This window comes from Pagrus major, chromosome 14 (genome assembly GCF_040436345.1).
Source record: "Pagrus major chromosome 14, Pma_NU_1.0".
Lineage (NCBI taxonomy): Eukaryota > Metazoa > Chordata > Actinopteri > Spariformes > Sparidae > Pagrus > Pagrus major.
This window is the reverse complement of record NC_133228.1, coordinates 11,218,440-11,242,364: the sequence shown is the minus strand read 5'-3', so window position 1 is coordinate 11,242,364 and position 23,925 is coordinate 11,218,440. Positions and strand designations below refer to the sequence as shown.

The 23,925-nt window shown below is 41.1% G+C and overlaps 2 protein-coding genes across 2 annotated transcripts; one reads left to right on the top strand and one right to left on the bottom strand.

Moving 5' to 3' along the window:
* Positions 1-1,551: 1,551 nt before the first annotated feature.
* wnt7ba (wingless-type MMTV integration site family, member 7Ba) lies at positions 1,552-9,571 on the top strand. The gene is made up of 4 exons (XM_073480572.1): positions 1,552-1,634; positions 2,621-2,847; positions 7,404-7,678; positions 9,092-9,571. Exons 1-4 carry the CDS (start codon positions 1,552-1,554, stop codon positions 9,569-9,571), a joined length of 1,065 nt encoding a protein of 354 aa, XP_073336673.1.
* Positions 9,572-11,446: 1,875 nt separating this feature from the next.
* On the bottom strand, positions 11,447-21,653 carry atxn10 (ataxin 10). The gene is made up of 11 exons (XM_073480219.1): positions 21,510-21,653; positions 20,825-21,016; positions 20,560-20,645; positions 20,356-20,452; positions 19,890-20,054; positions 19,725-19,805; positions 18,712-18,868; positions 18,431-18,548; positions 17,953-18,125; positions 15,431-15,494; positions 11,447-13,939 (listed from the first exon to the last, which is right to left on the bottom strand). Exons 1-11 carry the CDS (start codon positions 21,638-21,640, stop codon positions 13,755-13,757), a joined length of 1,449 nt encoding a protein of 482 aa, XP_073336320.1. The 5' UTR covers positions 21,641-21,653; the 3' UTR covers positions 11,447-13,754.
* Between the last annotated feature and the right edge of the window lie 2,272 nt (positions 21,654-23,925).

Below are 23,925 nucleotides of genomic sequence, written 5' to 3'. Positions count from 1 at the left end.
AGCATCTGAGATGAGAGCAAAACTGCAGCTCCAGCCGTACAGTACTGAACTAAAACAGAGGAGTGCATATGTCAGAGATTTTGCATTCATAAAAGTTGATCCATTCACACATCTCAGCCTGTAGTTGTACAGTTCATATCATTATTGCTCAAAAACACCCATTATGATTTCCGAAAGCCCAATATTTCCAAAACACAAATATATTCAGTTTAATATCAAATAAGACAAAGCAAAGCATCTAATGATCATATCTGAGAAATTGGAACCAGTTTTTTTTTGCCATTCTGTCTTAAAAATTACTCTTACGGATTGTTTTATATTCTAAAAAGCTGCTAAATAATTTGCTGTTGATCAGGTAATGAATAAATCAACTGATGATTTCAGCCCCCGTCCAGTCCACCTGTATGAAACTAAAACTATAACTATTCCTGAGTCACTTAGAAAGATTTTTGTCAGGAATGGTGGTTGTTTAACAATGATGACAAGCTAGACGCGTCTTTTGTTTCATTTCGATTAAGCGTCAGAAATAACATACTGTGCATTTAAATTAACAACTTGCAATCTGGTATCTTCCAAAGAAGTCCCTCAAGAAAAAACACGATTTCATGTTACTTTAAAGATGCAATATGTAAGAACTAGCCAAGAATTAGGGGCCAGCATACGACCAGAGTAACTAACTGTAGCTGCCATTAGCTAGTTAGCTCTCTTAGCCGTGCATCTAGTGGTCAGACTGGGAACTCGGAGGAGTGTTGACGTTTACACCACTAGCACAGTAACACACAGTCGTAGCACAGTCGTACCGAAACGGGCTGCTGCTAACTTGTCAGCATATGCTATGCTAATATGTAATTCTAATGTAAAAATGATTCAAGTTGAGTTTGGGGTGGCATGGTGGAATAATTGTACCCAGACGGTCACATGTTGGATCCAATCACAGGTAAAAGAGGCCTCCACTTTTAGTCAGGAGCAGCTAAAACAAAAAAAGTAAATACTGACTGTACAGATACAACTTGAGAGAGAGAGGGAGGGACAGAGAGAGAGAGTAGAGAAGGAGGTGTGTCGGGGGGTGGGATGCGGGGTGTGCGGGACTCATCCCGGGGGCTGGTGCGCCGGGAGAGGCCACTGTCTCCCACCCATCGAGTGCCACAACAGTCTCACTTTTGGAGACGTGAACGGCACGTTATCATACATCCGGATACCCCATCAGCCCCCACTCTCCCTCCCTCTCTCTCTTTCTCTCTCTCTTTTCCCACCCAGTCCTCTATCAGTCCAGGTGGCAGAGCGCACTTCGGCCGTGGGATGCAGCCTCTCATCTCCGACACATGGACAGCGGAGCTTGGAGCTGCCGCAGCGCGCCACGGCTCCACTAGCTGAAGACACCCAACCGCGGAAAGAAGAGAGGAAGAGACGACCCTCCTGAGTTTTTTTTTTTTTTTTTATCTCCTGGGAATTCAGATAAAAGGATATACTCGTTCACCTTCTTTTTTTTGTTTCTCTTCTAATCTTTTCCAACCGCATGAGAGCAGAACCAGTTGGGTTCAATGCGCAACCATGCTCATCATCTCGTCTCGCAGCGCGCTGCTGTCCGTCTACTACCCGCAGATCTTCCTCATCCTCACCAGCGGTAGCTACCTGTAGGTTTCTTATCAATGCACTTGTTTCATTCAGACACAAGTCGGTTTGATTCGCTTGCGAGCAGCCGTGCCTTACGCGCAATTACGCACAGGGGAAATCAAGTTAGATCGCACCTTGTTGCAGGTGTTTTATTATTTATTTTTACACTTTAAAAATCAGCTTTAACATTGCTAAGTGAAGCAAACTGTCATGGTTTTAATCTTTTTGGTGACTTTATTATTTTGGAAATGGAAGAAGTCAGCCAAAATTTAAGAAAAGTGGGTAAGAAATGTCGTTTAATCGTCTCTATTCCGCCATGGAACAAGATCTTATTCCCATAATATGAGCAATTATGTCATTTTCAGTCAAACACTATGTCATAAATCGACTTGTAATAAATATCTGGACAATATTCAATCTGCGTGTTTTAATATGAGCGCAGCTGATGAGAGAACCTGCTCTGCTGGATTTACACATTACACCAGAACCACTTTGTCAGAGGAGCACCTCGTCAGACAAGGGCCGTAATTGGAAAGTGGCATATGGAAAAGAGTCATGCTGGACTACCTCATGCTTTGCCTATAGGTGTAATGAGCTCTTTCTTCTGGCATTAAACGACCCAGAGCCCTCTCAGAGAGAATGATTGCTGCACCATGCATGCCTCTCATTCATGACATGGGCAGGTCCTGAAACTTAAAATAGCTGTGGTGGTTCATGTTTTCTGTAACACAGAGAGGGTAGAGGGAAATGGAGTGGATTTGGACCCATTTTAACTATTATTCTCTTTTATGTCTTTATGAGGGTCCATTAGATTACACATGATGTGGTAAGGGGTAAGGATGAATGCTCTTATCCTCTCATGTGGTTTATTTGGTTTTATCTTTGTGATCTGCAATGAAAGGTTTAGCAAAAAAAGTCTGTGTGTTCAGGTACTGTTTGTTCCTTTTAATCAACAGCAGTTGTCTCCATCTGTCCCCCCTCATTAATCTCCATTTCTCCCTCCCAGGGCGCTGTCCTCAGTGGTCGCCCTAGGCGCGAACATCATCTGCAACAAGATCCCAGGACTGGCCCCCCGTCAGAGAGCCCTCTGCCAGAGTCGCCCCGACGCCATCATTGTCATCGGCGAGGGCGCCCAACTGGGCATCAATGAGTGTCAGTACCAGTTCCGCTACGGCCGGTGGAACTGCTCGGCCCTGGGCGAGAGGACTGTCTTTGGACAAGAGCTGAGAGTAGGTCAGTCTCTGCTCAGCTTCTATAGACTTTTAAATTTCAATATAGACAGGAGGAGAGCAGGGTGAGTGAGGGGAAGAATGCTGCTCAGGGGACAGGGGTCTTGTATAAGGTTTGTCTGGTTTATTTCTTGACATTTTTATGCCCTTATTAGAGATAGATGACTTGAAATGAGGGGAGAGAGATGGAAAATGACCTGCAACAAAGGTTCTCATCTTGACTCCAACTAGGGACGTTGTGGTTCATGGTCAGTCCTTAAAACCCCTCAGCCAGTGGGCCACACTATAGCACATCCTTGGACTTTGTGCCAATTTTTTTTACAAAAGGAAGTCAGATCAAACCAAATGTAGACACAATAAGTCGTCGACTTGAGGCAGGAGTGTTGAAGCGACACGTCTCTCATTAACCTAGAGTTGCAACGAGTAGCCGATGAATCGATTAGTCAATCGAAAGGAAATTAGTCGCAAACTATTATATAATAATAATAGATTAATCGTATGAGACATTTTTCAGGTAAAAATCAAACTCTAGTAGGTTTCAAGCTTATTGAATGTGAGGATTTGCTGCTTTTCTTTACCATGTGTGATAGTAAATGAAGATTTTTCGGGGTTTTGGACTGCTGGTCGGACAAAAGAAGCAATTTTAAGATGTCACTTTGGGCTCTGGGAAATTGTGATGAGCATTTTTCATTATGTTTAGTCACGAAATTCATCGATTGACTGTAAAAATAATTGGCAGTCGAACCGATAATGACAATAATCGTTGAAAAACTGCTTTAACTGAGCTGTGTGGTCTGATTTTCCCATCCTTGATTTTCCCATACTTGTGGTACAGCTTGTGTGTGGATGAGCACAGTTCGTCATTGTGGTTTGACATCAGCCTGTCTTCTCATTGTTCCCGTATTTATCCTCAAACCTCCTGTAACTGTTGTCAGTGGCACAAGAAAAAAGCTGCAGCATAGCTCGACTGAGTGGCATGAAACAGACTTTGAGATGGGTGGCAAAACACCACATGCGAGAACCACAATAGATTCACAAAAAAACAAAAGGCTTTGAGGAAATTCAATGTGTGTGACATCACTGTGCTTGTAACTCACGTTGTCACAGCAAAGCAGCCATAAATGAGTGTGAAGACTTCCTTCTGAAGGAGGTTTGATGTCTATCTGGGTGTGACATCTTCTATATCAAACTTACGCGATCTGTAAACACATAATCTAACACATCTCCCTGGTTTTTAGTCGGCCTTTTCCCCCGTTTTATTTCTCACAGAAGCCTGTTTGCTCCTAATGTGAACCTCTTATATAAATTGTGTTGCAGTCCGAAATGTTTTGTTGCGGTCTTGCTGTGGGTTTGGATCCATGTTTAATCTAGCAGCTCTGGGAGCAATCACTTTCTTCTACACGGGAGACAGGCAGACAAGACGTCTGGATCCCTTTATTTCTTTTGTCAGAGGAAATGTCTCTTTTCTCTTGTGGTGTTTAAATGAGCTCAGAAAGACACTTTGGACCCTGTTTTGATCCTCACGCCCTCCCCATGGAGACAGTTTCCCCAAAGAAAGACTTAAAGGAGACTAAAACGTATTAGATCTGTATAATTAAGACTGTTATTTAATGTGAAAACATGTCAGAATCCTTTCATCTTTAGGGATTCTCAGTATCGTTTTCTTATGCCATCTTTGTGCAAAAACAGACCATACCCCCTCTTGTGTCACCAAAGCACCATCCACCACTTGGTTTGATTGACCTGCCGGTCCTGTGGACTCATTAAGCATTGAAAAAGACCAGAGAGATTCATGTTAACCACTAATTGAAGTCAGCTCCAGCAGCTGGATGGCAACAATGGGGCCCTGCATGCAGCACTGTACAATCAAAACAAATCACAGCGCGAGGAGATGGCTGTTTGGCTGTTGCATGCGTCTGATGCCTTGAGAAATGCTCACCATACAATATATCTGAATGGGTCGTGGATTTAGCCTGATGAGAGAAGACTTCAGAGTTTGTTATGAGTTATGGACGGGGGGAACCGCAGGGCTCGATGGTTTTCTGCGAGTGAGTTTGTCAGGTTGGAAAGGAGCCATTAGAGCCGCCTCCACCCGAGACGCCATGCATTAATACTCTGGCAGCATTATCCTGATTGGAGAGGGAGGATATCCTATTACCAATTGTAGTGCCAATAAATTCATTTCCCCCCTCCACACCATAAATATAAAATGTGTTTATTCTGAAGTTCAAATTGTGACATACAAAAGCTTGGGAATGGGCACATCTCACTTGAGCCTGGCCACAGATTATTTCAACATGCACAGCGGTATCATTTTAATGTGGACTTCCTAAGACAGACACAGAATGACACTTAAGCCGCGTGAGAAATTCCATTGATGAAAACATCAAGACGTAGCAGCTCTAAAGAAGCTCCTCTAGTCAGCCAGTAGATGTCACTTGTGTTTTTTACACTACACTCATTACTGTTGCAACAGTGACTGACTGCTGATGCAGATCAGTGACATGAAACAAGGCAGAAAGGAAAAAATCTGTGAATTCTTATGAGATTATATAGATGGTCTCAATAATTCTTGTTATATTGATGCTCCTCATAGTCAGCTTCTGATGTCTGGCCCTTTAATCTGCCTTGGACAGCATTTAAAATGCATTGCAGCTGAAAAGAACACTACAATCTCCTGAAGTGCTGATGCTTGAATTTAGTAAACATGGGGTAAGATTACTTAAACATCCTTTCAACATTAATTTACTCTACAACCTTCCAGTAGTAGAGTCGTCCAGCAACAGTGCACTTCAGTAATTTTGAGGATTCACAGTTATTGGAAAGGGAGCGAGGTCAGAGAAAGAGAAGCATTAAATACAACTAAGGTCTAAGATCAACATATTGGTGCATCTAATCCACCAACACAGGTGTTTTTACTCATTTTTCTTCTTCTTACAACTGTGTAAGCTTGATATTGGTATTGTTGCACATGTTTGGGTGTCGAAATTTCCCCTTCATCATTTTTTATGGTTCATGAAGTTTGGTGACCTCAACTTCTACCTGAAACAGGTCTGATCAATAACAAAAAGGCCTGTGTGGGAGTCAAACTTGCTCACCGTCTCAATTTTGTATTGGGCTCTCTTTCCCTCGATTTCCAATTCTTTTTTGTTCGCCTGTTAGTCATCATAACCTGTTTCTGGCACTTTGCAGCGTGTGGTCAACTGCACTGTTGTGCCTCATCCTCCTCAGTGAATGAGAGACGGAAAGAGAAATGGAGAGGAGAAAGATTATTTTAACATATTTCAGAGGCCCTGGAAAGAAGAATTTCCATTTCTTACATGAAGTTCTAGAGGAAAGGGGCTTTAAAATCTGCCATGTTTATTTTTCTGTCAATCACTGGGGTCGCACCTCGTCAATCGCAAATGAGAGGCCAACAAACAGGGCAGTGATTGCAGAGACTCTCGAAAGGGTAGGGGCAAAATATTAATGAATGACACGTGAACACGTTAGGTTTCCTGAGAAGTAAAAATAAAATAAAAATGCTGGTTAATCATTATTTTCTTAAATTCATTCTTTAAATGTCACCAGAATGCAGGAAACACAGTCCTTGAATCTCATATTTTTGAGGGTTGAACCCTCAAAACCCCATGTTTTAAGTCTCAAGGTTGGCAAGTATGGTGGGTGTCCAGGGCCTTAAAAAAAGAATGGTAAAACTTGATGCAGTAGAAGTCGAATAAGTCTCTCTCAAGTCCAAAAACCAGTCCTTCCCACCGACTTCTGTGGGGAACAGATCCATAGTCGTGTGACCTTCGTCTTCATGCTAACAAAAATAAACATGTGGTTTACATGGTGAAGCAGTCACAGTTTGGTTAGGTTTAGGCAACAAAACAACTTGGTTAGATTTGGGAGATCTAGATCATCATTAATGTTAAACTAAAGTGACTAACGTTACATACTGCAGTATGTTAGATACGTTATGTCCGTTACTTTATGGAGTTGAGTTAAACCAAGTCTTTGCCAACTTTCAGTTACACACAGGACACAAACAACCGTCTCCTGGGTGAAAGTCATGTGTTTGTTTGACCCACCTATCCCTCACGACCTCCTCCACCCTGTGTGGACTGTCTCGCTCTTTATACAGCGTCACCTGACATTTTTAATTGTGGTATTCGGACGCATCTGTTTTCCACAGAACTTAATAGGGAGGATTGGTGTATCACCTGTACATAAAATTTGACTTAATTTGGCGTAGTCAAAGTCTGAAGTTCTGTTAATTATATGCAGACTGAACAAACTGGGCAGAGGTCAAGGACCACAAATACTGGATCCTACATTTTCGCATAAAGCAACTCACAAGTGTCATTCATTCTGACTCTTTCAAACTCCAAAAACCCAGACTGTAACGCAGGCTTTCTGCTGCATTACAAACTCTCAAGCCTTTAAAAGTTCTTTAAAACTGATTTTAGAATGTCTACTTGAAATAATGAGAGTACTTGTAGCCCATTATGTCAGTTTTTGCTACTTTCCACTTTCCACTCCAACTCAAATTGATTGACATTTCGCTCTTTTTCTCTTCAGGCAGCAGGGAGGCAGCTTTCACCTATGCGATCACCGCAGCCGGAGTTGCCCACGCAGTGACCACAGCTTGCAGCCAAGGCAACCTCAGCCAGTGCGGCTGTGACCGCGAGAAGCAGGGCTACCACGACTACCAAGAGGAGGGCTGGAAGTGGGGAGGCTGCTCGGCCGATGTTAAGTACGGGGTGGAGTTCTCGCGGCGCTTTGTCGACGCCCGGGAGATCAAGAAAAACGCCCGCCGGCTGATGAACCTGCACAACAACGAGGCAGGGCGAAAGGTATCACACTCCATATATAACAGTATATAAGGAAAATGTCTAAATTGGGATGGATTGTCCATGATTCTACAGTTCAAGTACAAGTGCAGCAATGTGACTGAAATGCAAAACTTGGCAGATGCTAAATGGAATTGTGCCATAGCCCTACAGTCCATTCATGAATTACTCACATTAAGTGAGCATAGAGGATATTATTGCAAGCCTCTCTCTCTTCCCCTCTTTTAGTGGCAGCACCAAAGACCATGTTTCTGCACCACTGCACACACTGAACCAACCAAAGTCAAGAGCAAACTCCCCCCAGAGTGTAGGGTTAGAGTTAAGAGTCAGGATGAAGGGGAGCCACTGATTTGACCAGGACAAACACGTTACAAGAAGTTCTAATTACGAGCTTAGTCGCTTAATGATCATACGCTCTTATTGATGGAGAAGTAACTACAATAAAAGTAGACATGGAGCTCAGTCAAAAGGGCAAACAGTCACCTGTCAGTGTTGTCATCTGAGAACATTTGTATGGCATTATAATAGAAATCTGTCTTAAACCACAATGTAATTCTATACGTGTATGGTTGCGCAACAGCTCTGGTCAGTTTTCTCGGGCTGTCACGCCATTATGTGGTCTGAAGAAAGGTAAAGTTAATTAGAGACTACAGTCTCGGGGTATGAGTTATTTCCCCCAGGTTTTTGACATAAAGTTGGCATGCTGGACGGCGGGCTTACCAAAAGAGGCTTGAAGGCTATGCGATCGCTATTGACAGTTTGAGACTCAAACCATGGACATACAGACGGTTGACAAATTAAGGGACCAACTTAAAGCTCCTGTTGGTAAGATAGTCCATTTTTGAGTCTCATTCCCAACTCATCAAATATTGATGCTTTGTGTTTCCCTAACTCATCGAATACTGATGCTTTTGGATGTGGACTGACCCGACCTACAAAGCGTCAGTATCACTATCTTACTAACAGGGCCTATTGATAAATGACTGGAAAAATATAACAAACGGTGGCTCTGTTATGCTTTTTTTTTTTTTTTTTTTGGGGGGGGGGGGCATTTTAGTGGCATGGTTTGAGTGCGTTGTTCTGAGTGATTACCTTCATCTGATGATGAATCATTTCTATCGTGAGGAGAGCAGTCTCTTTCACAATGATCCATAGGGGACGAGGGGTCACTGAATGGTTAGATGCGTATGACCCATCTTCAAAACACCAAATGAGGAAATATCTTTTCAAGTTTCGTCCCTGCAGTAGAGTTCCATGACTTGCTGAATCAATTCCAAGGAGCTCTGAAGCTGTTTTTAAGTTGTTTTCCCCCTAATTTGTCACCCGTCTGTCTATGAATCATGCAGACTATATTTTCAGCTCTTAACTATCTCTTTTAATTCATACAGACCTAATTTCTACTCTCTATGTGATCAGATCCTAGAGGAGAGGATGAAGCTGGAGTGTAAGTGTCACGGCGTATCTGGTTCCTGCACCACCAAGACCTGCTGGATCACCCTGCCCAAGTTCAGAGAGATTGGCTACCTGCTGAAAGACCGCTACATCGACGCGGTTCAAGTCGAGCCGGTCCGGGCCTCGCGGCTCCGCCAACCCTCCTTTCTAAGGCTCAAAGAAGCACGCGGCTACCAGAAGCCCACGGACACAGACTTGGTCTACTTGGAGCGTTCGCCCAACTACTGCGAAGAGGACACAGTCACAGGAAGTACAGGAACACGGGGCCGGCTGTGCAATGGCACCTCCACTCACACAGACAGTTGTAATGTGATGTGCTGTGGCCGGGGCTACAACACACACCACTACACGCGCATCTGGCAGTGCAACTGCAAGTTCCACTGGTGCTGTTTTGTCAAGTGCAACACCTGCAGCGAGAAATCAGAGGTTTACACCTGCAAGTAGGGAATGAGGAAGCGAGGGAGAGGCTGGGGAAAGCGGACAGTGACTGAAGACAAGAGGGTTATGATAAAGTGGAATTTGAAGTGAAGGACTTGGAAGTATTTATTGAACAATTTGCACATTTTTACATCCTATTTTGGAATTCTTTAAAGAAAGAAAAAACAGACATGAGGATTGGAATAAAAGAGACACAAAAAAATTCTACCGCGGTGGTACAAAACTGTGACAAAACGCAGCATGTTGCAGTGAAAGGATTTGATGTTCCTTTTTTTTGCCTCCGGCAAGGCAATGTTTGGAAGACAACATCTTGTAAAGATGTCGCTTACAGATGTCTCACACAAGAGGAAAAAACAACAAAGACTATTGTTGGATCTTGAGAAGACTTTTGTTACACGGCAACTGGAAATGCTATGATAGCAAAGCGCTTCAGACTGCCATGAAGGGAGACAGGGTTGGATGACGGCAGTGAAATACTTTTAACTGTACACTCACACTGTATTCTGTTTGAACACTGAAATTAAACAAAATTATTTATGTATTTCAAACCTTAAGTCTTATAGGACAGATTTAACATTTTTCCTCTTATCATCTTCAATTGCTACTGATACATTTCAAGCTGGAGTCACATTCACAGCCACTAAACAGCAAAATCCTCTGCTATTTCATTTTGTATCCATTATCATTTGTCAGTGGCGTATTTTGCTATAGATTAGTTATTTTTCCTTGCACTCACATATTCACATTTTTTCTTTTTCATGGGATATCAGTAATTTGAGGGTTGTGCTGTCGAGTGCTGTGCTGACATCTCTCTCATGGACATGTCACCCCCCCACTCCACCAAGCTCAGAGCCTTTGTTACGCCAAGAGTCAAAGAGGCAGAAAATACCCCCAAACTATTTTAAGCATCCAACCTGTCAGTTCGAACGGCACTTTCCATCCCGACCATGTTCACTGTTTTGTTTACAGAGGGCTCTTGCCTTCTGAGAAAAGCATGTAAGCCTCATTGGAACTCCATAGAGGTGCAATCAGGTTCAGATGCATCCAACATTCCCATGAACAGCAGAGACGTGGAATTCCACATGGTGGCCTCTGCTTACACAAGGCCTTCCAGTGCGGTTTAGGCCTGCCTGGGTGGATGGCATGTGCCCCAACCACACAGAAGGGGGTATGAGAGGATCAAAGGCCTCAAAAAGCTATTTTTGGACAGCACCCTTAATGTATTCAGAAATGTTTATTTAGGCTTTATATAACTTACAAAACAATTTGAAGAGTATATTTTTATATGAGGAACGTGGCACTTTATGTCATTTATAGATGGAAAGGAAAGTCACTATTTACAAGTGTTTTCTAATGTCATTGTTTTCAGCTTTGAGAGCTATAAATTATTTGGAATTTATGTCTTTGGATCAAAGTTCCTGAACTGTAAATACTCCACGTGTTTTACCAAAGTAGCTCAGATTGTCTCTCTCAATGTTTTCCTTCACAATTCGACGTAGCTCATAAATGCTGAGTGATTCATCAAGTGTTGGAAAGTTGAGGAAATTTTGTAGAAACCACTGTGTATTTGAGTAAATGCATGGATAATTAATAGGAAGCTTTCGATCGACCAGATTTCTATGTTTCAAGTTGTCTTCATTGCCTTTTCAGTAAACAGGAACAACTGACTGCATCCTTGAAGCGTAGTTGTGACTTCAAATACAGCTAACTTAAGTTTCTTTATTTGTTCTGTGGCAAAATCAAAGTCTGCATCACTTACAAACATGGACGGTTGTATTTTTTCTTTTTTACCAATAAAATTTGAGCATCCTTTTTTAATGTCTCTTGAGTTTTATGTCATGTGTGGCCTTTATTGGCCTTATCAAAAACTTTACAAACAGCTGTTTTTCACACACATACTTTATTAGGCATTATATAAACATTATTTCAACCAAACATCAGTATATATTTTACACCCTGACAAAGTTTTTTTTGCAGAAGGCCAGTAGAAAACCAGAAGGCACCAATACAATTTAGTAGAGGCCTGTGGTAGAAAACGCTGATATGGGAAACACAAGAACTTCTGGCCTCGACTGATGTGGTGCTAATGTGTTAGGAGGTGAACGCACGGCCGCGGCTATGCTACCTCATTCAGCCCGGCTGACTCGCACAGCCTCTTTCCTGTGGGGCTGAAAAGCATTGCAGCCAGTCAGTCAAGCGCAAGTAACAGCTGTTTTGTTAGCTGTCTGAAATCCTGGGGACCGGAACCGCATAAGCTCCCTTCACTATGCCGGCGGATTGAGCGGAGAGTCCAGCCGATTGTTTCAATACATTTTGTCATTAAAAATCAGTGGCAGAGCAAACAGGGTGGAGCAGGGTGTGGGCCCGGCCAGTAAAGCACTGCATTGTTGAGGTGTCAGGACCGTTCAGCTTATCCAGCAACGGGAGGAGCAGGGAGGGATGTCATTCTGCAAACTAATGCTTCTGGTCTGATTCACTCACTCACTCACACTTCGGATGTACACTTTTAGTATGCTCTCATCCATCGTCTACTAATCCAGGATTACTATCTCTTTTCAAAAGAAGCGCATACACGCAAACACACAGCTACAGCTTCATATAAAGTACAGTATTCACTAAATCTCTAAGAAGGTCTATGGAGTCTGGTAAAACTCAAAGATAGCTTGTTCAGAGCAAAGCGAGGCAATTTAAGGTGTAAAACATGAACTCAATGTTATGAGTTTAAAGGTGGTTAATGATGTATGATGCATGCCATTAGCCCTCATGCTTTATTTATCTCTAATACTTTGCAATAGGGAAGAAATAGAGGATTTAGAATATGATGAAGAAGAATAAGATGACATTCACTGGACTACGTTGAATATAAAGCTCACTACTGTTATGGTCTTAATACAGGAAGCTTTGCAAAAGCAAGCAGAGATGCAGCTCATGCGTAGGCCCGTCACGATAATTACTTCGACTTATTGTACATGTTATCATGAATATCTTACTGACTTATTGATATACATATTGGCAGTATATTTCCTGTTAAGGAATTAATGACTATTCACCTGTGCCAAATGTTTAATATAAGTAGTGGAATTTTTGTTAACGGAGAGTCAATTTTATTTCTTGCTTTGGTTGTGTGGTTTGATTTTATTTAATGGTAATTTATTTGGATATTTCATATTTTGACGTTTGAATGTTCTTAAGAATTAAAAGTTCATTGCTCTATATTGCTCTACATTATATCAGTGGTATTAAAAGCTCCTAACATAGCAATAATATTGTTTATCACAATTATTTCTGGAACAATATATTGTCTGACAAAAAGTAGTTATCGTGACAGGCTTACTCAGACTGAGCATTGTTTTTAAATTACAAACATGCATAGCTTCAGTTTTTATTAGTTTTAGTATTGCATTTTGCACTTAGCTGCCCTTATATTAATAATACCTGTTTAGATAACCAGTTATTTGAAGCGTTTGAATGACAATAAAAGTCTTTGTCCCTCTGGCGAAGACACCGCCCTTAACTAGGTAAGGTGGTGAGGGGGTTGATTACATCATATTTTGGTCATTCTCTGTTTCGCAGTTACTGCGGCAGAAGTCACTATGGGCCTGAGATTAAACCCCAACCCCTGCTGGTAACATCAGTGTCTGTGAAAGTGAAAAGCCCAGACACTGTGGTGCTCTTTGTCTTTGGATTAAAACACAAAGAATCAGCCTTGCCAAAAGGTACCAGCAGGCGCTCGCCGTTCCAAAACTCTTCATTTCCCACACTCGGGTCAAGACAAAACAAGACCTCCTGCTTCTATACCAGGGGGACCCCATGGACCCTTTGTTTATCAAGAATAACTTAAGCCCTATCTGGGCATGAGTGCAATCATCACTGAGGTAGAAAAGTAATTATACATACTTCTCTGACAGAAAAATCTCATTCAAAAGCGCTTTTTTGCTTAATATATCGGCAGTGTGGCTGTCAATTATTCTGGACAGGCACAAAAGTTAGGAATTGTTAGTGGACAGGTTATTCACCAGCAGATGAAGCTTAAGTATTAGGTAACATTAATGAGGCTTGTAGAACAACAAGAGAACATGTTCACACGTGTATATACACATGTGCCTTATCCTTTTCTAAATAAATACTTCACATGAGAACCTGCGTGCAGGGCTTGAGGACCTCCTCTCTCCTGTCTGCTCCTGAGGTTTTACGAGTCTTTCCTCACAGGTTTGAGCAGCAGGCTTCCATCTCGCTCCTCCACCAGGAAACCCAACTCCCTGAGCGCAGAGTAGTCGGCGCTGCCACGGCGTTCCAGGGAGGCAACCAGCTCCTGGTTCTGTGTGTTGTGTTCTAGGAGGTTCCTGATGGCGAAGATGGCCCACTGGCTGATAACTGCAGGCGTCCGGTTAAGGACAGCAATGACTGTGTGGTATTTAGAATGTTTTTTAGACATTTTTTTTAATGGTTTCCTGTACATACCATAACTTAAGTCTTAAAATCAGGCATGAACCTCAAATATTGTTGGGTGTCAAGTATTTGTCATTCCTCAATAACACTTAAGATGTCAACAAAAACAACACTACCACATTGCACCACTTTTATAAAACGTCAACAAAATAAATGTAATGCTGTAAACGAGCATGTGAATGCAGTTGCAATGCAATAGTGCATTTACAAAATCGACTTCATGAAAAAATGCATATAGAAAAATAAGTGATATACGTAGACAGATAAAAGGTAGAGGGGGTCACAGTTGGTTAAACATTTTTAACGTTCTCCCCAGGAAGTCAAATTCATGAGTGCCTGGTATTTGCCTTAGGTCACTGAGTACACATACAGGCCAATAAACAAATGAGTTTCACAGACAGGTTATGTGTGTGATACAAAACATTCCCAACTCACCCCTCTCAAGTTTCCTGCGTAAATCCACAGGCCTTTTTTTTCTACAACAATCTTTTTCTCAACAGAAACAAATGCTGACACCTACACAAAAAAGGTGGACGGAGTGAACATTGTGTATGGGAGAGAGGCACAAGGTAAAGGCTCGGCTCAGACTATTGACCTGGTTCAAAGACAAGCTGGCACGATGCCCTCACTTGAGCCTGCTAATACCAACTGGTAGCAGGATGCCCAGTGGGGGCTCGACATGAGAACGGCTCAGGGGTGGGAGCTCATTGACCAGCAGTAAAACAGAGGTCAGAGTGTTCACAGTGTGTTGTGAACTTACAGCACAGAGTTATCACTGTATTTGACAAACCAAAAGGCAAGCCTTTTGATGGATCACATCTTTGCTAAGCTAAGCCAGTGTGTCAGAAAGATGTTGATTCAAGTGGATGTGTATTTTAGAAGCTGCAGAGATGTTTTTGCATTGGATTGCATCACATTGAGAGGATTGATAACATTCTGCCCCCTCATGTAGATAAATAGGGGGCTGAAAAAACATCAGAAACAACTATCAAAATGCAATCTAATACAAAAGCACCACTGTGGTCTAAATAATTACCATAGAACTGACTTGGTTCTCTGAAAAAAGTAGCATTCACAAGCAGCTCCAAAGACTTATGTAATGAACCAGCTGCGAGCAACGATGTATTGAGAGGTGCTGAATGCTATGTGAAAATTTCAACACGTTATGTTGGCCAGCCTACACACACTGCAGCAATCAAAGCTTGATGCAACACTTATTTCTAGTTACAAACACACCAGCCTTCCTGTGCCAACATGCCAAGTTCAATTCTTAAAGCGCCAGTAAAAGATACACAGTGGTTATAATGGCTTCTGGGCAGAAAAGTGAACAATGATTTCAATAAACTTGCAATATATGTACATAAACACAGATGTGTTTGTGTTTCCAGATCACTGACTTGGGTTAACAAAGGATACATGGGTTGTTGCTGTCTATGTTGCAGTTGTCCAAGATGAGGGGGATGCCTTCCAGTTCTCTCACCTGAGGAAGCAAGTTCAGTAAGATGTTAAAGAATGGACCGATAAAGAAGTCTGTGTCTACTTTTCACGTTCGGTATCACTGGACATTTTCCAGTTGTTTTGACAATTTAATACCAGTCCTGGAACAATACTTTTGCAGTCTCTATAAACAGATATCTGTATGGAAATGCAGAATCTGCAGCCAAGAGACAAGATTTTGGTGTTTCAAGCTTTTTGGTTTCCGTTTGCCCAATCGTGTTTGAGCAAGCGGCAGGAGGCATAGCCAAAATGCAATCTAGGAACACATCAGCTGTCATCTGACAACAATTTAGCTTAGTTTTTTAAAAAAGCATCTGCATTCATATGCAGATTAATTAGTCGTCTCTAAACTCAAACTCCATTCTCGCATCTCAAGTTGGTAATTGGACTGTTAACAATTACTGACAAACAGCCGTCATCTATAAAAGGTCAAATGTGTAGGATTTAGGGAGATTTAGGGGCAAAAATGGAGTATCATTTCCATCATTATGTTTTCAATCCTGTATAATCACCTGAAACCAAGAATGTTGTTACTTTAGAATGAGCCTATTATATCGACGAGGAGGACAGTAGCCTGAAAAGGAGAAAACAAACACTGGCTCTAGCGAGGGCATTTTGTGCTTTTAGCAGCCATCACAGGGGAGGGTGAGGCGAGGGGTGTTCAGGCTGCAATCTCACCGTTAGATGCCACTAAATCCTACACATTGGACAACTAATACCAGATCTGAAACAACATTTTGTTGACAAATTTCATACCTGAAGAGAAGCTCATTTCACAGTGTTTAATCAGAGTATCTGTATGTGCTTTGTGATTACATGATGTACCAGGAATTCTGTATTGTCTTGATAAATCATTCTTGAGACAAAAGGAAACCTGCATTTTCAAAGCAGTATGTGAGAGTAGTATTAAAAGCACCAATATTTTTCACCACACAATTCTCATACCAATGACCTAACAATGCTTGGAAAGTGAATTGTAGTATTTGGTCAAGCTGTGCAGTCAGTAATCTTTTTTTTTTTTTTACAGAGAAAACAAAGTACATATTCATTTAAAGGAAAGAAATGTTTTTGACCTAAGTGTACTTCACATTGCTGCAAAAGCAGCAGTGTGGTTGAGGGTTAGTTTAAGACCATCCCAATGGGGTGATCTGCTCTGTATCATGTGTCTAATTCTATAGGCTTAATTGTTGTCTTTGCTTGCTGTTGCCCTTGTGGTTACCCTCCAAACAGACTGCTAGGAGCTCCGAGACGAGACAAAGTGCTGAGTTTCAGAAAATGGAAATGTCATTTACACTGTCGAAGAAACAAAGTCGCTGACTAGTGCAAGCGCCCAGGTCTGCATTTTCCACTTTCGAAATAATTGTCTGAAGTTGCTTACATTATGTCCAAACCGATAAAGCGATGAATAACTGGACACTGACTGCAGCTCCGTACATGCAGTTCAGCGCTTTGCATGCACATCTGAAATTACAATCTCTCCCGAAGGTGAACAGAATGACAATTGGTTTACTGGAAGAGTTCTTAGTGAAAACAGATATGGGGTGATTTCTGACCACTGACAGACCACAGATCAGCATCCATAAATATTATAGAGAGGCCAACTGAGGGTGGCCATCCCACAAGCATTCCTCAAATCTGTTTCTATTAAGTAGGACTGAGTCTATAATGTGCCACAGATAGAGGCCCACTCCTCCCAGTCCACTTTGTTTTCTAACTGTGCTTTATGTTAATAGTGAGATGCTGACAGATGGCGATGGAGGGGAACTGATAAAAATCACTAAAGCGAGGGAGGAAATGTCTCACATTTCAGCGCAAAACCAAATTGTTGTGTTGAAAGAGCTCGTAAGCTTGCAGTCGTTGGAACACACAGCCTCGTGCTTCATTAGACGTTACACTCATTTGCGGTGCTCATTCCCGAGAGGTCATGTGGTTTGATACAACAGCTCATTACTAGAGCCTGCACTTTAAACATGCTAATTTAGAGCAGAGACAGGTCTGTCAAAGCAAGACAAGGAGGGCCTCTCAGACCTCCTCTTGACCTGTGACCCCCATTGTGTTAGACTGATCAAGGGTGCTCACTATATCTTGAGAGGCCCCAGATCCCATTAGAGGAGGGATCCAAGTGGATTAAAGAAAGAAAAAAAAGAAATTCAATGAATAACAATAACAATCATTAACACTTACGTAGGTTGTTATTTTGGGTATTTATGTTGGTTTTTTTTTCTAAATTCCCCTCTTACTTACGGGGAAGTAGATAAATATGGGAATTAATAAAAAGATAAATAAACACAGAAGCAAATCAAAACAGGAAGATCAATTTATGTTATGTTTTATGAATTAATTAATGCCTACATTTATTTTTTATATTATTTTTGATGCAATAAATCACATATCAATGTATTTATTTGTTCATGAAGCACCATTTTCTGTTAAATCCAAACCTTGTTCTGGTTGTTGGTGTTGTTGTGACACAAGTTTCCTATCAGCCTGATGAGGTGGGCCTTGAAGCTGATGACAGGGGATTGGTCTCCATCTCCACCGAAGGAGAAGTTCTGTGCGGAACTGAAAACATTCTTGCTGGACTTCCCTATAGCATGCACCTGCTCCAGGAGCTCTGCAGAGAACACGTTAATGGTGAAAAGAGGAAAAGCACACAGAGTATGGAGATGACGTTCAAGCCATTAGATCTAATTACCTAATTATCTAATTATGAATTAAGAATTATGGAATGGATTTCTACAGAAGATTCATTTACTTTAGATATGTTGTTTAAGCACCGTGTTTTTATTTGGATCTGGATCTTTCACCATTTGAATCAGTGTCTACTGTGCACAGATGAAATCAACCATAGACGGCCAAATCTGACCCACAAACTCCAGTTGGGTCACAGCGGTTGTGTAAGTGTGAGTTTTCATTTACCAACAGTGGTCATTAGAAGGTCTGGATGGTCCTGCAGGAACATGAACTGGCTGCAGTCTGAGGTCATCTCACACAGCACGTCCAGTAGACTTATCACTGTCAGTGCCTCCTGCAGGACCTATAGGGGATTGCAACAAACAGGTGTTGGTCACATGGAGGATGTTGTGTGAGTTCTTGTTAGGGAGGGGACATATCAGTTAGAAAATGGAAACCTTAAAGTAGAACAAAGCTCTCCCAATAGTACACAGTTTACTCGATTGAGTCAGGTTAACTTTCTGTACCTCCTCACTGGAGACCGAGCCAGTGGCGAGTGTCAGCACAGCTCCACAAACTTTCTGGAAGGTACTAGCCAGGAAACGAGCCACACTGGGTGGGACGCCACACTCATCTGAGTCCTCCTCTCTCAGCTGGGCAAAGAGCAGCTCTAACAGAGTAACTCTGGAAAGAAAACATGCACACACGTCTTTATGACACATCTGCAGCACCTTTTAGTATTACATATTCGTATTTTCTGCAACACTTTTTATTAAGACACATATAAAACATTCACTAGTTGCTCATTAGCAACTTATTAGTTAGCAGCTTCACACTTAATCTTTTAGGTAGAATTTAATATTTTTTTTGTGTTTGTCTATGACCCTTTAAAGCCCTTTGAATTACCTTGTGTCTAAATGGTGCCCTTAAAAAAACCTGCCATGCCTTATTAAGCCACACAGGTTATTATTACACTATTACCACTTCTAGTTTTGAGTTTTGATGCATTCAAACATGCAATATTTATTAAGTGTTATTGAGGGAGAATCACTATTCTTGTGGTAACACCACATTATAAGGCCCATACCTTGCAAAGCTTAGTAAGATCATAATTAATTTACAACAATTTCCTTACTTATGATCAATGAGCTTGAATTAGTAGGTAATTGAGGGAAAACTCTTAATGTTAAATATTGAAAGTTAATGGCCTAGTAGTGATAGGATGTGGTCGAAGGCAGAATAAAGCATCAATAAGTGCTTTATAATGACCAGTAAAGAGCCAATAGGCTATTAATATGCACACATATAAGCAATTAGATAATGGTTAATAAGTATACCCTAATATGACGTGTTTCTATTTTCTCTATGTGTACTAGTAACTCCATTATAGGCTGTGTTAGCTTTTCTGGGTATATTAACTTGCTATTCTGCAAGTTTTTTATTAGAGGTTTGATGGGGCCATGTTTTATTACAGGATCAGTTTCTGTGTAATGTAACCAAGTGACATTTACTCTCTGTCACTACATTTAAAGGAAAGTACCTTTCATGGTGAGACATCCCAGAGTACATGCTCTCCACGAGAGCTGAAGACTTGAGGAAATGTTGGGTAGCAATGATAACCCTGTAATTGAGCAAATACAAAATAAAACTCTTTATAAAAATGAACAATTGCTTTACACACACCATCACAGATACACACTCTTACGTCCAGTCCAAGTCAGGTTGGGTCCTGCAGAGCTCCATCACCCTGAGAGCCACCTGGATGTTCTGCGGCTCAGACAGATCTTCCACCTTGGCTTCATCTAGACATGTGTGGAGCACCATAGAGGCGTAGTTCACCGCCTTCTCATCGTCAACACTGAGCAGCTGCCTGTTAACACATGTTTGGGTTGATTCAATGTGTGAACAAATGGCTTGGCTACAAATGTCGGCAATAAAGCTTTCACAAATACAAATACTGCTGCAGAATGTGTGTTCGTGTGAAAAACAAAGGGCTTGATGTGGTCTCACATCAACTCTGTTTTTAGTGTGGAAGAGACAGAGAGCTGTGGATGAGATGCTTTTACATAATGTAAATCAATCAATCAATCAGTTACTATAGTATTAGTATCATAGTGTTTATTTAAAAGTGTTGCTTAACATTAACTTCAATTGTAGTACACAAAACTTACAGGAGAAGATTTGGGAAACTCTGCTGCCAGATGTTGTCTTTACACATTTGGTTTCCAACGGCCAGGTTACCGAGGAACTGGATCCCACAACGAAGAGCTGGGCCATAGAGGATGATTGAAAAAACAAAGATTAGAATCAGAAAGGCTGCATTAAAGAAAAAGCTATTATTTTATGAAGGTTTAATTGCCTAAATTTAGACTTACGTTCAAGTATGTCATCTCTGTTCTCCAAATTTGGGATCCGAAGGATGCTCAGGAGTTTAAGAGATACATCAATGAAACCAACCTCCCTGGAGAAAAAGAGAATTACATTATTATGTACTTACTGTATGTTTAGAAGATTATTCCCCTATTTTATGGTGTTCCTTAATATCTTTCTCGTATTCTCCCATCCACTCATCCTTAATAGTCCCGTTATTGTATTCATCTTCTCCACTATCTCATTAACAATGTATGTATCTTGAAGTACCTGAGTACACTCTGGTTGCGAGTGCTCTGGACACAGGCGTTCCTCTGAGCCCTGAAGCACTCAGCGGTCAGCTGCAGCTGCAGGGCGACAGACTGCAGGTCTTCATCCTCACCGCTGACAGCCTGCAGCTCATCACACAGTCGGGACAACACCTTTAAAAGGCTGGAGAAGGCCTCCTCCTCCACGGCATCCCTGGGACAACAAAAACAGGAAGGCACTATGGTTATTTCAGTGCAGTAGTACACACGCCTGGAAGCAACGGGGGGGGGGGGGGGGGGATGTGGAGTTGAACGTCACAGCAGACATTTTAGTTTGACAAAAACAGGTGCAGCTTTACTATAAAACTGCTGCTTTGCATTGTGATAACTGCCTGTACTGACCCATCATTACTGTCATTGGCTACACCCTGTCCTGATAACTATCTCTAGACAGAGAGCCACTGAGAGCTTTTAAGCTAAATAACTGCTGTAGTTAATAGGTCAGTAAAGTAAATATATCTTAGTTTGCTACACTGCAGCGAGGTGGTTAAATGAGCACCCACCCTAATGGTTACTGACACAGAACTGGCCTGAATAACGGACCGGTAATGTCACGCTGGACGTTGTATTCGACAGTACGTAGCGTTAGCTCATAAGCTAACACCCTCAGTTTCCGTTAAAAATGCAGTAAATTACTTAGTCCACACCTGTATTCCTTGTCCCGTAACGCAGTGGTGAATGTTTTTAGGACCGGCAAGTGTTCAGAGCGGTGATTTTCATTCAAAATGCCAGCGAAAGACGCTGGGATGTCCAAGTTGCTGTTGGTGATAGCTGCCATGTTTGCCTGCTTCACGCCTGTGGGCGGGACTTCCGGATAGACTTCAAACACGCTATTGGTTGAATCCAGGATCAGGGCGGAGTCAGAGCATGTGCTGCTGTTTGCACACAAATGTCAAGTCACTGAGGCTCACTGAGGAGAAAGCTCTGGAAATGTTATTCATTCTTGGTCAGGGCAGGGGATAGCAGGAGTAGAAAGTAACTAAATACATTGCTTCAGAACAAATTTTAAGGTGCCTCTACTATTTGATTATATACTTTATGCTTTGACTCCACTATAGCTCCGAGGCAAATATGGTGCTTTTTACTCCACTACATTTATTTGATTTATCTATTTGAGTTCACTTTGCAGATTGAGATAAATAATATATAATCAATTAATAAATTATCATGTTTTATTAGGCATATACTCTATTGATACCAGGGGTAAATTCATAAATCAAACAGCAGTATATAAAGTGGTTAACGCCCCACCTATATCAGCTGCAATGTTAAAGTAATGTACACATGACTGCATCAGTGATTTTAATCCAATAATACTTTATTCTTAAATGGGCAGTTCTACATAATGAGTACTTTAAATTATTAATTTAAGTATATTTTGATGCTGATAAGATAAGATGTTCCTTTATTGATCCCCCTTGGGAGAAATTCACAGGTAACACAGCAGTACAGAGGGAAATAAGTAGCAGCACAAGAGTAAGTCTCAAAAAGTAGAGACAATAATGAGGAGATATTGGAAAGAATAAAATAACATTTTGAATAAAAATATAATAAAAACTATTTGAATAAAGATAAACATACCATATACAGTAACTGTCCTTGTGTGTACATGACGTGTGCAATATATAATAAATGTGCCTGTGCAAATGTGCAATGTGCAGGGTTCCTGAGATAATAAATAAGTGACAGTGAAGTGTATGGTTGAGTCCTTAATCAGTGGAGAAAGGAGGTGTTGGGAGCTGTGGTGGTGGTGTTGTGTAGTATTTTGCACTTTTGCACACGCTAACGAAGAAGCCTCTTTATAACTTTATTCATTCATTTACACTTTTGTTTTCATTATTGCTATTAATAATTCATTAAGAAGCATAACCAATAATCTAATTTAGATATATACCATATTGTCTTCCGGTATTACTGACAACTTCAGCTTCAACGTTATGCATAAAAGGACATTTGTAGCCAGGTGAAATAATAATCACCGTTTTCTAATAAGGCGGCCTTTATAAAGGGTTTTTAAATGGGAACTTATAGCTTCACTAGTGGTTGATGGATCGGTCATAATCCATTCATAAAGTCTGTTGTCCTTAGTCTTGTGAATTGCTTTGTAATAGAATAGAATAGAATAGATATACTTTATTGATCCCAAGCTGGGAAATTGAGGTGTAGCAGCAGCATTACACACAGAGACGAATGACAACACAGTGAAATAAAGAGAATATCCTATACATATTAACATAGCAGTATAAAAAATGTAAAAAAAAATAGAACAACCTAGACATATTAACATAACAATATAAAGTGTAATATAAAAATGTATATATACAGAAAATATGTATAAAAATGTATAAATGAGCAGTGTTGGTGTATACACAAGCAGTATTAATGGTAGTGCAACATAAAGTATAAGGTGCAGTGAACAGATGAGGTGCAGAACAGTGTAAAAACATAAAAAAAACATGAAGCATGTTTTACAGTGTTTTATAAATCAACTTACTTCACTTTGCTTATATGTTAAAGCCAACATCCACCAGGAGTCTAGGATTAGATGTTTTATAGCTCCCATTACAGATGTTTTATAAAATAAGGTCCAATAATTTCCTAAACAGAAGTTCTGTACAAGCTGTACTCACAACTGATTTACCTAAAGGAATGCTGAAAGGTCTGAAGATCAATTCAATGAGGCCTGACAATTTGTGGGACAATTGTTGCAGCTGAAACAACAGAAGCCACAGGACAAGCCCTCGGGATTCCTATGCAAAGTGGCAAATTTAAGATTACAGGATTTTGCTCCGTCTGGTTGTCCCCTGTGTTTTCACTGGCTGAGCGCAGCACAGCAGTGGTGAAAGGCAGATCGATGTGGGGGAGAGTTGATTATGGATGGTAAGATGTATCTACCTCAAGCAATTTGTCAGCTTTAAGACGAGGTATTCAAGGATCCAAACATTCCCAGCATAGGAGTTCCATTATTCATTCTTTGAGTGGAATAACTGGAAATATCCTTACAAACTGGAAGCGGTATGGTACAACGGGGAATCTGAAGAGTTGAGTTACAGGAAAAACAGT